Genomic DNA, 15,291 nt, shown 5'->3' on the forward strand with positions numbered 1-15,291 from the left:
GCCCTTTCCCCTTCCTCTCCCTGTGATCCTCTGTGATTGACCTCTTTGTTTCTCCGCCCAGACCTGGCCCCTTCATCCGGGTCTCAAGACAATCTTCACCAAATACTCCCCTGTCACCTCCGCTGGTGGAATCCAAAAATGCAAACTCTGGCCCAGGCATTTGCATGTTACCGCAGGCCCTTCTTCCTGGCTGCCCCCCCCCCATATCTTTAGTAGGGTGTAGCTTTCCAGGGTTCTCAAGAGCTGGGCAGCGCTTTGCCATATGTGTGCTCTGAGCTTGCAGCCCGTGCGTCTGTGCCTGTCTGTTCGTGGGTGTGTGTTGGGGGGCGGGCCGGAGGCTGGTACTCCAGGCTCCCGAGTCCTATGGCCATGGAGGCCCAGGCGACTCAGTCCAAGGGTCGCTGGGCTTTGCTGAGGCAGGGCCGGAGGGAGACTCCACCCTGGTCGGCAGAGCCAGGGAACCCTGAACAAAGGTCGAGGGGCTGGACCCAGGTAGTGGCTTTGAGCTGGGCAGTCTATGCTGGGCGGAGACATCCTCTAGAGTCCTCAGGGCCGACCCAAGAGGCACCATGAAGTCCTGGGGGCCCCCAGGCGGGGGCCCCATGCCCAGTGAGTAGGGCAGGAGGATGTGGGTAGCCGGAGCCGAGGACTGGCTTTCTTGGCCCTAAGGATCACTGGCTGGGCTTGGGATCTGGAGAGCTGCCCTAGCCACTTCCATCCTCGCTCGGGGAGGGGACCGCGGAGGGGCGGGGGGCTGGGGTGGGGGCGATGCAGCAGGGACGCAGCCTCTCGTCCCCCAGGCCAGCGCCTTCTCTCCTGCCTTCTCCCAGGCACCAAGTCTTTCAACATGATGTCCCCAACGGGCGACAACTCGGAGCTGCTGGCTGAGATCAAGGCGGGCAAGAGCTTGAAGCCGACGCCGCAGAGCAAGGGGCTGACCACGGTGTTCTCGGGCAGCGGGCAGCCGGCCTCCCAGGTAGGCAGCCTGGCCGGACGCCCCGCCCTGGCTTCCTTGCTCCTCTTCCGCCCGCCCGGCCCTCAGCTCTATCGCTTCTCCCCGCAGCCCGACTCGCCGCTGCCGCTGGTGCCGGCCGCTCCTTCGCAGGCCCGCAGCCCCACCCCTCCAGCCGCCGGGCCTCAGCCACTGCTGAACGGCAGCTTGGCTCCGGCGCCGCCAGCCACCCCGGCGCCGGGCGTGCAGCTGGACGTGGAGGCGCTCATCCCCACGCACGACGAGCAGGGCCGGCCCATCCCCGAGTGGAAGCGCCAGGTGATGGTGCGCAAGCTGCAGCTGAAGATGCAAGAGGAGGAGGAGCAAAGGCGAAAGGTGGGCGGGGTGGGGCTTCGCAGCTGGCCACTGGGTCTGCTTGTGGGCACAGGGCCCATTCCCCAACATCCCTACCACCCTGGCCCTTCAGCTCCCAGCGACTCCTGTTATCTCTGGGGGAAAAGCAGGGTGGAAACGCCCACTCCTGAGACTGTTTCTAATGAACCCAAGTCCTTTGAAGTGAGGCGGCAGTATTTAGTGCCTAAGGCACTTGACTGCTAACCAGAAGGCTGGTGGTTCAAAGCCACCAGGCACTCCTCAGAAGGAAGGTTGGGCAATCTACTTCTGTAGTGATACCGCCTCAGAAACCCAAGGAACAGTCGCTTTGAGTCGGATTCGACGCCAAGGCAGTGAGCTTGGTTTTGAGTTAATGCACCTTCAAGCAGCCTGGGATCTTGTTAAAATGCCAATTCCGGTCCAGGAGGTCCAAGATGGGGCCGAGATTCTGAATTCCAAAGGCTGTGCTGCATCTAGTCCAGGGACCACACTTAGAGTAGCTGAGGGCTTTGGTCTCCAACAGACCTACCTGAGTTCTGTCCCTGCACTGCCACTCCCCAGCTGCTGAGTGCTGAGCCTCCTTTTGGCCTCATTTTCCTCATCTTTGTGGTGGGTTGGTCACCATGACCTGGTAGGATGATTTGCCATTCTTTCATTCAACATATGTTCCTTGAGTGCTATCTCTGTGACACACACTGTTGTAGGCTCTGGGAATTCATGGTGACTAGATCTGGGTCTGCTGTGCAGGGGCTAATGGTGCCTGCAGGGGGCCAACCAGCAAGCAAACACAGGTGCACATACCCACACAGACACACATTGGCTTAAGGGTGATAAGTGCCATAAAGGAGACAAAATAGGGTGATAAGAGAGAGTGAGTCGCTGGGCAGACAAATAGCTGGGTTGTTCCAGCACAGCCAGCCCTGTGATGGGGAGCACCCAGGGCTGAGGCAGCCCTGAGCTGGCCACCCTACTCAGGCTGGGGCCAGTGTTAGCAGAGGAGGAGGTGATGTCTCAGATGAGACTGGGAAGATGAGCAAGAGTTGGTCAGGAAGAGCAGGGAGAGAGCTGAGCAGGTGGGAGACAGGAGGCTTGGAAGTCATGGTGGGTATGGCTGGGCTGTCCTATTCAAGAGAGAGAGAGAGGGCTCCATGAGGGTCAGCTCACTAAGATCTGGCCATGCTTCACTGTTGCTGCTGAAGAACGGACTTTCCCTTAGAGCAGGGGGGAGCCATAGGTTGGTTTTAAGTAGGGATGTGGCATCATCATGTTTGCGTATGGGGATGGGATTGTAGCGCATCCAATGGATTTTGGAGGCCTAGGAGCTCTGGTAGCACAGTGCCTAAAGCACTTGACTGCTAAACAGAAGGCTGGCAGTTCAAACCCACCAGCCACTCCTCAGAAGGAAGATAGGGCAATCTACTTCCATAGTGATACTGCCTCGGGAACCCAAGGAGGGGTCGCTATGAGTTGGGTCCAACTTGATGGCACAAAACAACAACAGGAGGGGGTGAGAGCAGCCCCCCAGGCTAGAAAAGCTGGTCTCTTGAGAGTGTAAGCCTAGAGATGGAGAAGTGAGGAATAAAAGAGAATATAAGATGTGCCTGGCAAGCCGAGCTCTATTCATTTTATTATTTTCTGACGGGTGGGGGGAGGTGGGCGCCCCAATGGAAGCCATAACTTTAGCTTCTTTAGGAGTGGAGTGAAAGAGCAGCACCGTTTCCTCCAGGGCATATCTGTACCTGAAACATAGACTGCGGGGAAGGGGAGGGTTTGGGCTGCAGGGGAGCTTAAGAAGGGATCCACCGGAAGGCTCCCCAGCATCCAGCCTGGAAATTGCAGGCCTTGGACTGCGGTGGGGAAGGGCCGCCATAAGTCACGGTTTCAACGCCTTTTGCATGGTCCTTCGGTGGTGTAATGAGCGACCAAGCCAGGCGTGGAGACCCCGATTGCCTGCCGCCTTTCCTGCCTCGCAGCAGCGCCCAGCAACAAGTTGTGCCCCCACGCCAGCGACCCAAATGGACCGTACCCAGCGCCCGGAATGACGGCCTGGGTAGAAGCCTTGTTCCAGTGTAGTCGCCCGCCGGCCAGGCGCGGTCCGACCCTGCAAACGCAGCCCTGTGGAGCCATTACACCACCTGGTACATGCAAAGGGCGCCCCGGAGGCGGCTGCCGGAGCAGGGCCAGAAGGAGACGCGCCTCCCTCCCCTCTCTTGTCTTCCCCGCATAGCTGATGGCCGCCAGCCCGTGCTGCTACCCTCCAGAGGGCTGGAGGTACTCCCGCGCGCACAATGCCATCCTCGGGCCCTTCGGCGAGCTCATGACCCAGGCTGACATCCTCCGCATCGAGCAGCAAATAGAAAACCTACAGGTGCTGCACAAGGCAAAGAAACTAGAGGCGCGCCTGGAGCAGCTGGAGCTGGAGCTGGAGCAGCTGTTGCCCATTTCAACGGCGCTGGCGGCGCCGCGCTTCACCGTCGACCCACGCCGCATGCACGGCCGCGCTGCCAGCTTGCCTGCCTGGTGCAGCAAGATATCCACGCTGCTCAAGAGCATGGCCTCGCTGCTGGCCGCTCTGGGCGGCCGGCCCATGCACCTGGCCGAGTTGCTGGCCGCTGAAACGGGCCAGCCGCTAGCGCCACTGCCCGACGCGCCCTGGAAGCCCGGGCCTCAATGCGCGGGCCGATCGCACTCGCTCAGTTGGTGCCGCGATGCAGTGGCGCGAGAGATCCTCGAATGCGGCGTCTCGGTGCAGCACCTCCGCGCCACCTACGAGCAAGTCGCCCAGAGCTCGGCGGCCGCCCACGGCCCGCCCCGCAAGCTCTCGCTGCCTGCCTGTGCCCGGGGCCGCGAACCCATCCTCGAGGAGGATTACATGGCGGCTGACCCCAGCGAGTCCAGCGTCGCTGCCGCCGAAGACCTACTGCCTGCGGGGCAGCTCCGGTGTGCGCAGGACCGGTCCGCGACGCCGGACCACCAGGCGGCGCTGCCAGAGCCTGAGCAGCTGGCTCGCCGGCCGCCGCTCTCCACAGAGCTGCACGGCGTGCAGGACTACATTGACATGCGCAAGGAGCGCATCGTCTACCTCTTCCTGGAGCACTGGCGAAAATGGACTAGCCGGCAGCCCGCGCGCCACGGCCAGGCGCGCCTGCGGCGGCTCCCCCCCCGCGTGGTGGCTGCTAGCGCCGGTCAGGGCACTGAGGCTGGGGCTGTCCCCCAGCCGCCCATGGGCGATGGCCCCCACGGGCGGCTGAGGCACCTGCTGAAGCAGCGACAGACTGTAGACAAACTGCTGAGCCACTGGCGTAACCTGAGGCGGCGAGCGGCTGCACGCGCGCCCTGCGGCCCAGGCCTGGCACACGGCCTCTACTGGCCCGAGCACTTTCTGCCTCCCCTTGACTGCGGCGCGCCCCCGCGCTACGACAGCCTTACGCTCGACCTCTTCATGCTCGGCTACTTCCAGCTGCTTGAGATGGGTCTTAGCCGCGAGGAGCGCAAGTTCCGCCATCTGCTGTGCTACGAGATGTTCGACCGGTTGGGCAGCCACCCGTGGGAGCTCATCCGTCTGTTCCACCGCGTGGTGATCGAGGAGGTGGAGGCTGGCCGGCGCAGCTGGAGCGACGGCTTCGAGGACCTTAGGCGCCAGTTCTTCGGAGATGGCCCGGAGGCTGAGCCGGCAAGGAGCGGAGATGAAGAAGAGAAGGAAGAGAGGGAAGAGGAAAATGACAAAGAAATGGAGACGGAGGAGAGAGAGGTGGCAGAAGACGCAGCTTCAGCTCATACAGAGGACTGGCCAGAAGGGCAGCCGGAGGCCCAGGTCCCTACACCACAGCCCCCGCCCCCGCCTGCCCCACCGCCAGACCCGCCTATCCCCGAGGTCCCTTCGGAAGACCCCTTAGAGCTGGTATCTGAGATGGGCGAGTTCAGCAATGAAGACATCTGCCGCTACATCGACCGCAGCTTCTCCTTTTGGAAGGAGAAGGAGGCAGAGCTGTTTGACATCTGAACAAAGGAACCCGGAATTTACCCTCAAGCATCTTAACCCAGGCCGGGATGGCTGGCTGATGCCCTCGTGTGGCCAGAAGGGGCAGAAGAGCCCAGGGCGGGTGGTCTTGGAAAGGGAAAAGTGCCCAGGACCAGGCTGTCCCAGCTTTTGAGGTCCCATCATGGCAAGATGTGAGGCATTGGCCAGGAGAGATGGGACATGGCATGAGGAAGCCAGGTGTCCCCCTCTGGCCGTAGACCTTGCTGGGCCCTTTGTGGAGCTAGGAGAAATACTCAGCCCTCAGAGTGAGGGACTGAGGTCCTCTCAGACCAGTGTGGCCCTCTTTCTCTGGTTTTCACTGGAGCTCAGGGCTGCCTCCCTGGATGAGATCCAGAAGTGTGTGTGCAGTGTTCTGTGTGCTGTGACGTGTGTAGACCCTTTCTCCTTTGTAAAACCAAGTAATAAAACTTTTTGCTGTCAGGTGCCTGTGTTGGACAACCCCCCCCCCCAGTATTGCTACCGTACAATTGCAGAGCTAGTGCCCACTTCATCTGGGGAGAGGACAGGTTTGATCCAGAGGTCCTTAATGGGCACCAGGGTGCAGCCTGAACCCCTGAGCTGGCAGAAGCTGTGGGGGGGGAGTCCATGTCTAGGTCTACCAAGAGCTCCTGGGTCTCAGCCCTGGGGCCATGTGTTCACTTGCCCCTATGGGGATTCAGGCTCTGGGGATCATCCCAGCTACTGCATTCTCCTTTCTACACCAGAAGCCCAGCCCTGATCTCTCTAGCGCACAGGAGCCTAGGTTAGAGGGCAGGAGGTTCCCTCCAAGGGGGCTGTGGCCAGACACTTTCAAATTTGCCCCAGAGAATGACATCAGAAGGGTCTCTTCTTGTGCCATCATCTGTGCCTGATCGTCCCTACTCTTCCAGGCTCCCCTGCCCTGACTGGGGATGCACCCCCTCCGGCCTCCAACATCCCAGCTCATGCTGGCCCTGAAGTTCTGTGGTTGTGTTTCAGGAGGAGGAGGAGGAGGCCCGACTGGCCAGCATGCCTGCCTGGAGGCGGGACCTCCTGAGGAAGAAGCTGGAAGAGGAGAGGTGAGGTGGGCGTCTGGAGGATTTGGGGCCTGGCAGGGTATCTAGACTGTGCCCCTGAGGTAATGGCACCAACTAACACTGTCTCTTTTTCCTTCCAGGGAGCAGAAGCGGTGAGTGGGGCTGGCCCTGACCTGCCTCCCCTCTCCCCAATGAGTCACAGAGGCCTGTCCTTTGGTCCCCTCATCCAGCCCCATCTTAAGCAAATTCCCCTTGTCACTCTGTCCTATAGCACAACTTCTCTGCTCCCAGTAATGCCACTAGGTCTTTTTCCCAAAATAGCTTACTCCTGTCCCCCATAATCTAGCCTTTATGTCCTAATAACCCTGTCCCCGATACTCAGCCCCCATTTCCCACTAACCCAGCTCCATAGTTAACTCAGCCTTGTATCAATAACTTTCCTCATCTGTCCCCAGTGCTGTCCCATAGAAATCTAACATCAGCCACATATGTAATTTTTAATTTTCTAGTAGTCACATTGAATAAGTATATAAATTGGTCACTTAATTTTATTATGTTATTTAGCCTAAACGTATCCAAAATGTTATTTCAACATATAATCTATATAGACGTAATGGAGGTGTTTTACATTTCTTTTTCTAAACCAAGGCTTTCAGATATTTTTATTTTATACCTATAACATATACCAATTCAGACCAGCCATAGGCTCAAATGCTCAGTAACCACGTGGCCAGCAGCTACCCTGTCAAGAAAACCAGTGACTGAGTCAGTTCTGACTCCTGGCGACCCCATGTGTGCAGAATAGAACTCTGTAGGGTTTTAAGGCTGTGACCTTTCGAAAGCAGATTGCTGGGTCTCTTTTCCAATGGATTTGAACTGCTAACCTGTACAGTTAACACTCAAGTGCTTTACCCTTTTCACCATCTAAGAACTCTACCCTGTCAACAGTGCCCCTATAGTCTAATCACCTTGTTTCTAATCACACAACTCCCATCTCCCAATAATGTGGTCCCTCTGCCCCCCAGCAGCCCAGTGCATTCTCAGTAACTCACATTGCCCTGCCAGCAACAGCTCAGGTCCTGGCCCCAGTCATCTTGTCCCCTGCCCTGGTTAGCTCCTCCTCCATCCTCCAGTAACCCAGTTCCTCTGCCACAGGATGACCCAGCACCTATTTCTACTAATGCCCACAATAACCCAGCCGTGGCCTCCCACTCATCAGCTTGTGTGTGCCCCAGTGACTATTACTTCGGCCCCTAGTCAAGCTCCTTTGTCCCCAGCCATTCATCTATGAGCTGGAATTAACTCCACAGCAATGGGTTTGTTTTTCCGTTGCCCCCAAGAACGCACTACCCTGTCCATCATTACTTAGCCCCTCTGCCCTCAGTAGGCCACTCCTTGTGTCTCCCCTGGCTTCACCGCAGTTCTGCCCCCAACTCCCTAGGAAAGAGGAAGAGCGACAGAAACAGGAGGAGCTGCAACGGGAGAAGGAGCAGTCCGAGAAGCTGCGGACGCTGGGCTACGATGAGACCAAGCTGGCGCCCTGGCAGCGACAGATCATCCTGAAGAAGGGGGACATCGCTAAGTACTAGGCGTCGGGGCCTCTTGTCCGCAGCCCGGCGAGCTCGGCCGAGTCCCCGCCCCAGCCTGCCAGGTGGCGTCGGAAGGGCTGGGAGCCGCGCCACCTCCTCTCCCACACCGGAACCCCTCCTCGCACCCTCACCCCGCCCTCCGCATCCTAGCCCAGGACGACGCTGGAGCGCGCCCGCCGCCGCCGCAGCCGCTCAGAAAAGTGCCCAAGCTGTTGACGCAAAAAAGATGCTGCTTATTTGCATGCTTATTTACATATATTTGCATATCTGTTTAATGTCAGTGCGCAGAACTCTCCCAGCCCGTGGGTGGTGACTGTTTTCCTGCGGGGCGCGCGTCGCCTGCAGCCGCCTCCCCCGCACCCCGGAACCCGCGTCGCGGGCGCATCCTGGGCGGAGGGCGGCGTGGCGCTGGGAACGGGGCTTTCCTCCCTCCGTGACCCAGATCTGTGCTGCCCAGCGCGGTCTCATTTCCCAGCCCGGCCGAGGGTTTCCTCTCAGTCATTTGTTTACCAGAAACGATGAAAAGTGCAAACTGCCCGTGGGTCAGAGACTATCGCTCCCAGGACATCTCTGCCTTCTTCCCAGTTAGGTCTGCTCCCGGACCCTCTCACTGTCCCGGTGGAGAGTGTGGAGGACTAGGGGCTCTGGACCGTGTCGCTAATTGCTGCCGCGCCCCCGTCCCACCTCCCCATTAAAGCTTCTCAGCCGCCGGGCTTCCTCTCTGTCTCTTGGGCTAACTGTGCGGCCACCAATACTCGGAGGGAGAGGCTTGGGGTTTAGGGGCCACACAGCTCCCAAGAACCCCCCTCCGCAGAGGTGTATCTAAGGTATGGCAGGTATGACACGTGCCCTGGGTGCCACTTGAAGCAGTTTCTATTAATCTAGCATGGTAGCATAGTGCCTAAGACACTTGACTGCTAACCCACCAGCCTTTCTTTCTTCTCGGAAGGAAGGTTGGGCAATCTACTTACCATGTAGTGATACACCTTGGAAACCCAAGGAGGGGTCGCTATGAGTCGGGGCTGACTCCACGGCACATCATAACAACCATCGTCCCTTCTCAAGAAATTGTAGTCACAGAGGCATTGAGGGGGGGCATAAGGGGGTACCTGCCCTTGGGCAAAATTCCGAGGGAGGGTGCCAGAGAAGCGCTGAATGACATCTCAAGGCCCAAAATAGGCACCCGAGAGGAAGCCAGACAAGAAGGGTAAGGCGTGTCTGCTGACATTTCCGGCCAAAAACTCATCAGCTTGAAACTGGGGGGAGAGGGGGACCAGAACTTAAAGATTGCCTCTGGGATATCATCGCCCTTACTAAGCCCCTATAGGAGGCAATTCAGTACTTGTCATAGGCGCTATTTTCCGTAGCTATGCCTCTGCCTCTTGGTCCCAGATTCTGGAGTGGCAGGACTCCTGGCCCTTTCCAACAAGCTCTGCAAGTAACACCCTTAGTTCCGTAGAAACATGAAGCAGCAGCTTTTCCTCAGAGATTTAATACCAAGGCCTCAGCCACACTCAGGTGGAGCCATTTCCTGACCTTTCCAGGACATTCGACATTCATCATCGCTTCTCCACCTGACCTAGAACCCTGGAGCGAGCAGGGGCAAGGCTGGCGGGCGCTGCTACGCAGGGCCATGCCAGGGGCTTAATAAGTGACATAAAATGTCTACACGCATAAGTAACCGTACTTAGGGCTTCTCCAAAGGCCACCCGAGCCCAGAGGTGGTGGGCGGGCCCCGTTTCACGGGCTGCGCTGCAGACGGCTGCGCAGGTCCTCCGCGCAGCCATCCAGTCCCATACGCTCTAGGGCGGCATAGACTGCGCCTAGGTCCGCAGGCTGCTGCTGGCGCCAACGCTTGAGCATCTCGTACTGCTGGTCGCGGAAGCGACCGACCTCCACCTCTACGGACTCGATCTCCGCCTCGCGCAACCCCAGCGTGCGCATGAACTCCTTCCAACGCCGAGCTGGCACCGCGTCCATCACATCGTAAAGCTGCGGGCCGGGCTGGAGCATGGATGCTGCCGAGGCTACAGGAGGCTCTAGTGGAAGCGCAGGCCCCAGAGGCGGGCCTGGGGAGGGGCCAGAGAGAGCCAATGGGAATGTGGCTAGTGCTGGGGAAGAGGGGAGGGAGGTGGGGCAGGAGTGCTCCAGGCAGCGGGGGCAGGGAGGTGCGCCCGGTCAGTTAAGGGTCAGGAAGTTGGCAAATGGTGCTCAGGAAACCACAGCTTCCCACCTCGGACTCGGGAGAATGGGGTCAAGGCCTCAGGGCACTCTGCTCACTTACCAAGGGCTCTGCTGGGCAGCTGGTCCCAGGACCATTGCACCTCTGGGCAGGGAGCCTCCTGGCTCTGTGTGGGGACCGGGGTCCAGGCGTTGCCTACCAAATGGGCAGTGCAAACCTTTTCACTGCTGCCAGGTGGGGTCAGAAGGGTGTGGGTGCCGTCTGGGGATGAGGGGTTGGTGGCCTGGAAGCATAGACGGGCCCCAGGGTCAGTCTGCCTAGTAAGACCCCTTTGTTGGGGTCTTTGATCAGCTGTGAAAATACTCCTGCTCAGTCTGCAAGCATCCCCAATGCTGCCTCCCCAGTGGGCCATGCTCTCCCCTACCTGTGGCCATCTCCCTCCAAGGAGCCATCACCTGCGTGGAATACCCTGCCCCTTTGCTTCTGCCTTTCTGGCAGCCTTTACATGACCCTCCAACCCTGGGACAGGCCTCTCCATCCCACTGAATATTCACTCCTGTTCACATGTCTGTGCTCCAGGAGACTGCAGACACTGGGGTGAGGACTCAGCTGGCCTTGGTTACTGATGCTCAGCTCTCATTCATTTATTAGATTTCCCTGTGTCACCACCTGTCCATCAATGGAGGAGTAAGTGTTGCTATGATGCCGAACAGGTTCCAGCAGAGCTGCCAGACTCAGACAGACTAGGAAGAAAGGCCTGGTGATCTACTTCCAAAAATCAGCCAATGGGAAACCTGTGAATCACGATGGCCCAATCTCATTGTACATGGAGTTGCCATAAGTCAGAGGCCAACTCCACAGCAGGTAAAAAAACAACCATCTGTACCAGTCACCTTGCCACACGCTTGGAACTACGAATTCATAAGGCCCAGTTCCCTCCCTCTAGAGGCTGAGGCCCAAGGCAGCTGCATGCCCTCTTCCCCAGCTTATTACTGAGACTCCTACCTGCAGGTGGTTCAGGGCCTCCATTGTAGCTACTGCTGAGAGAAACAAAAAGAAGCTAGTCAGCTTCCAGGCAAGGCTCCTGGGTTCCTCTGTACTCCACACTTCCTGCTCCCAGCTTGCACTCCTGTATCAGGACTGAGTGGGTACTGGGCTACCCATCCTGACCCCATGCTCCCAAGAATGTGTGTGCGCTCACCAGGAATCATGGGCTTGCGAAGCTGACAGCGGCGGTACGTATAGGTCAGTGTGACGCCAAGCAGGAGTGGAACCACCAGGCCTGCCAGGAGCACCTGGACCCAGAACACTGAAAGGGCAGCTGTTGGGTGGGTACTGGCTGCTCCCCAGCCTCCCCTTGGCCCACCCCAGTGCTCCCACTCCCATTCCCAGCCAACCACCTACTCTGCCTCCAGCCACAGACAGCAGCACAGGGCTCAGGACAGCTCCCAAGGGTGCTCCTGCAAGGAGAGGAGGTCCGGTGGGTTATGAGGGAGGACAGACCCTGGCAGAGGCTGCCCACAACTACCTCTTCATCCAGAGATGCTTCCTTTCCCAGCCCTCTCCCCTGTGAGCCTCACTTTACCCAAGGATGTTCCAGAAGTACTGCCGAAATGCCACCTGTGTCCCTAATAACAATAACTATTCATTGAGCTGCTTCTAGACTGGATTGAGGGTCATTAAGATGTCAACATCAGAAGGACAGAGCTTCTGCCTGTTTTGTTCCCTGCTCCTATTTTATTCCTAGCTTCTAGAACAGTGTCCAGAAACACTAAATGCCAGTAAGTACTTGGTGAGGAAATGAATGAATGAATGAATGAAGTACCTTCATCATAGCACTATGGGTAACCTACTAACATTCTCATGTTTCAAACAGAGACATGATGGGTCAGAGATGTTAAGTAACTTGCCCAAGATCTCTCAGCTCACGTTTTGAACCCATGCCAATGTGATTCTCTTTACATGGGATGGAAATCCCATCTTTAATGTAGGGCTGGAAGGATCACTCAGGAAAATTCTTTCAGAGGTAATGATACACTCCCTTATTTTTCTGGCACAAAGTGAATCCAGATTTCCTTCTACCACCTAGTTGCCTGAAGTGGGGCCCACCCACCATGGGGCTGGGCTCCCTTCTCTAGGCCCCTCATCCTGGGGCTCCCTCATCCCCAAACCAGCAGCTGCTTCCCTTGTGGCCCTCCTCTCCCAGCCGCCCTGCTCCCCGGTCCACAGCAGCTAGGAAGTTACGTGGGGCAGGGCGTGCAGCTGTCACCATGTGTGTAGAAGCCAGGCAGGCAGGTCCCACAGTCGGTGTCTCTGCCTGAACCTGTGGTCCAAGAGATGGGGTGGTCAGGATAGATAAGGAAGAGGGAGGCAGGGAGAGATGTGAACAAACAGCTCAGAACGGGGGCAGGGGGTACTCACAGGGCATGCGTGTGTGGCGGTGCAGGGCCCTGCAGTCTGAGCACGGAAGGCAGTGGAAGGGTGAGCCAACACTGCAGTGTCTGACCAAGCACTCCACAAACCACCCTGGCTTGCAGCCACAGCGGGTGTCTGCCACTGCTGAGCAGTTCTCCAGGGCGACCTGAAAGGCTGTTAGGGTGCGGGGAGATGGGGAGTGCAGAAGTGGTTAGAGCCAGAGACCCCCACAGAAAGGCAAGGCAGATGCCTCTGAGAACAGAGAGTAGGGTAGGACAGAGAGAGAGAGGGTACCCCACAACGGGGAGAGGCGCAGAAATGGCTGCAGCCCAGAGGCCAGGGCATGCAGAGACAGGAAGGCCAACAGGAAGAAGTGGGGGACAAGGTACCCTGAGGCAGGATCATGGTACAGGGACCTGGGTATGTGTGGGGGAGTCACAGTGCACTCACACCCAAACCTTAGGCCCAGCAGCAGTTTCCTTCAAAAAGGCCCACAAACCATCTTTCATTCATTCATTCCCCAGCACTGATGGATGTCGCTGGGCCAGCCCCCAACAGCCCCCCACTCCCAAGCACTTAGGCAGCCCCTAACCATGCTCATCACAGGCCTGGCAACGGGCACAGCGGGTCTCATGGTGGTTCTCCCTGGCCAAGAAGGTGCCCTGGGGGCATGGAAGGCAGGTGGCAGCCCCACAGGGCTTTGTACAGGGGGTCTTCAGGTAGTGGCCTGTGTAAACGGACAGGGGCCAGTCAGTCAATGGGGACTGACCAGGATCCCTAAACTGCCTCCCACCGCCCCCTCCCTACCCTCCTCTCTGGAGCCCTACTTCCCTCCCAGCTTGTCCCCACCTCCCGCAGCCTGCCTGCCACCTCTGTGCCCCTCTTGAGTGAGCGACCTCCACCTGGGCCCTCCTGCCGCCAGCTTGCCTTCATTCCTCCCTGCCCTCCCCACTGCAGGGGCCACTCACCTGCTGGACAACCCCTGCAGCAGAAAAGACCATTCCTCTTCTGGGAGTCATGGCCACAGTCACACCCAGGGCCCATTGTGCTGCCCTGGCCCTGGGCTCCCAGCAGCACCAGGAGGAGAACCTGGAGGAGGGCGGCTGCTGACTCTCGACAGGACTGCCTCCACGTGGGAATCCCCCTGCCAGCGTCCCCTAGTCCAGAGGCCTCGGAATGGGCCCTCAGAGCAGCCCAATTCGCAGGTTCTTGGGCAGAAAGGGTGCCCATTGGTGGGGAGAAGGGTAATAACTTCCCTCCCCTGCACAAACCAGGCTTCCCAGAGAGAAGGGGCTCCAGCCAGCGCGGCTCACACATCCCACCACCAGGACAGGAATTGAGGCTGCCCCGCCCCCACCCCCACCCCGGCCTTTCGAGGTGGAGGGCACTCACTGACGCTTCTCTGCTTGGGGTCCCCAGACCCATCTGGCCCCCGGGAGAGTGTTTCCTCTCAGCGGAAGAGTGCCGCCCAGCCTGAGCTTATAACTAGGTCGGCGGGAAGCCGGGTCAGCCCCCAGCACAGCTGGGAGGAAGGCTCGCCCGCTTGGAGGCCCCCTCCTTTGCCGCCAGTGCCTTACCAGACGCCAAAGAAAGGCTCGAGGCTGTGCCTAGCCCCAGGCTCCACTCACCACAGCCACCGCATCGCAGCGCTCAGGCCGCGGCTCCATGCTCCGCGCCGCGCCTGGCCCTCAGACGGCGTGCGCCACCCGGCCTGGGATCACCGCTCCGCCTCCCGACTAGGTGCCCGCCGCCAGCAGGGCCCGCCCCGCGCCGCTAGTGAGAGCCCGCCTCAGGGTGGGGGCCGGGGCGGGGCATTCCCCGGAGCTCCCCGACCTGAGCCCCCACCACTTGGCAACCCCCTTGCTGCGGTCGGTGCCTATAGAGCTCACCTAGGGTGGTGAGGCACACGCTGGACTAGGCTGATCCCAGTCCCCACGCGGGATTTCTAGCTCCAGCCCTGGACAACCTTGACACCCTCAGCATGGAAGGGGCTGGACCAGAAGTACCTGAATGGGCCTCAGGTGGAAGACCCCCCTTCCCAGGGGTATTTGTGGGGATATGAGTGCAGGAGCCCCCTGGAATTCTCTTTCCTGAGTCCTAGGAGACCCTTCCCAAAGCTGGAGCCTCTGGCCAGAAGCAGACATCCTCCAAGCAGGCACTTGGAGGGAGGGCTCTGAGGGTGACCATGTAGCCATGGCAGGGGAAGAGGGGGCCCTGCCTCCCTTCACTGCTGCTTCCCACCAATCTCTGCCAGTCCTGTCCCACTGCAGATAGAAGGGGGCACAGGAGGGCAGAAAAGGAGCCGCCCTTGAGCTTAAGTTCACCTGAACCAGGAAGGAGTGGGTTCCAGAAGCACAGCACTCTTTCCAGTGAATATATATACAAGTCTTTATAAAAGAATCAAAAGCTCAATAAATATGCATCTTTACAAGGGGAGCCAACCCAAGGCCTATGGGGGCCAGCAGGGCTGGGAGGGAGCGGGGACAGGGGAAGTTCCAGTCTGGTTTGGGGAAATGAGGGTGGAGGTGCAAGGGCAATCCAGATCCCCCAGCCCTGGAGCTCAGCCCAGAGTGTTGAGCTGGAAACTTCAAGAAGGGGGCAAGGGACCCTGCCTGGGCAGAGCCAGGCCAGGTCAGTGAGGGTGGCCGCAGTGGGGGTAGGTGGATGGGGAACTGCAGCCTGGGCCTGGGGCTCTGCCAGGGCCTTCCCCACTGCCATCCAGACAGTCTGACAAAGTGCAAATT

At 58.8% G+C, this 15,291-nt stretch overlaps 2 protein-coding genes across 2 annotated transcripts in view; one reads left to right on the plus strand and one right to left on the minus strand.

Annotated features, from left to right (window-relative positions):
• ESPN (espin) overlaps positions 1-7,950 on the plus strand; it is a 36,811-nt gene extending 28,861 nt beyond the window's left edge. Inside the window, exons 11-15 of the mRNA XM_042781193.1 lie at positions 831-976; positions 1,064-1,327; positions 6,324-6,403; positions 6,502-6,513; positions 7,803-7,950. Coding sequence (XP_042637127.1) covers positions 831-976; positions 1,064-1,327; positions 6,324-6,403; positions 6,502-6,513; positions 7,803-7,950 — 650 coding nt within the window. The remainder of the gene's footprint in view (positions 1-830; positions 977-1,063; positions 1,328-6,323; positions 6,404-6,501; positions 6,514-7,802) is intronic.
• A 1,740-nt stretch (positions 7,951-9,690) lies between these two features.
• On the minus strand, positions 9,691-14,214 carry TNFRSF25 (TNF receptor superfamily member 25). Its single transcript, XM_007942647.1, has 9 exons — positions 14,176-14,214; positions 13,516-13,636; positions 13,140-13,274; positions 12,554-12,721; positions 12,377-12,455; positions 11,537-11,592; positions 11,334-11,441; positions 10,235-10,483; positions 9,691-10,019 (listed from the first exon to the last, which is right to left on the minus strand). The coding sequence occupies exons 1-9, from the start codon at positions 14,212-14,214 to the stop codon at positions 9,691-9,693; spliced, it is 1,284 nt and encodes a 427-aa protein (XP_007940838.1).
• Between the last annotated feature and the right edge of the window lie 1,077 nt (positions 14,215-15,291).

This window comes from Orycteropus afer, unplaced genomic scaffold (genome assembly GCF_000298275.1).
Source record: "Orycteropus afer afer isolate SDZICR_OR568_19922 unplaced genomic scaffold, OryAfe1.0 scaffold00094, whole genome shotgun sequence".
In the NCBI taxonomy this organism is placed as follows: domain Eukaryota; kingdom Metazoa; phylum Chordata; class Mammalia; order Tubulidentata; family Orycteropodidae; genus Orycteropus; species Orycteropus afer.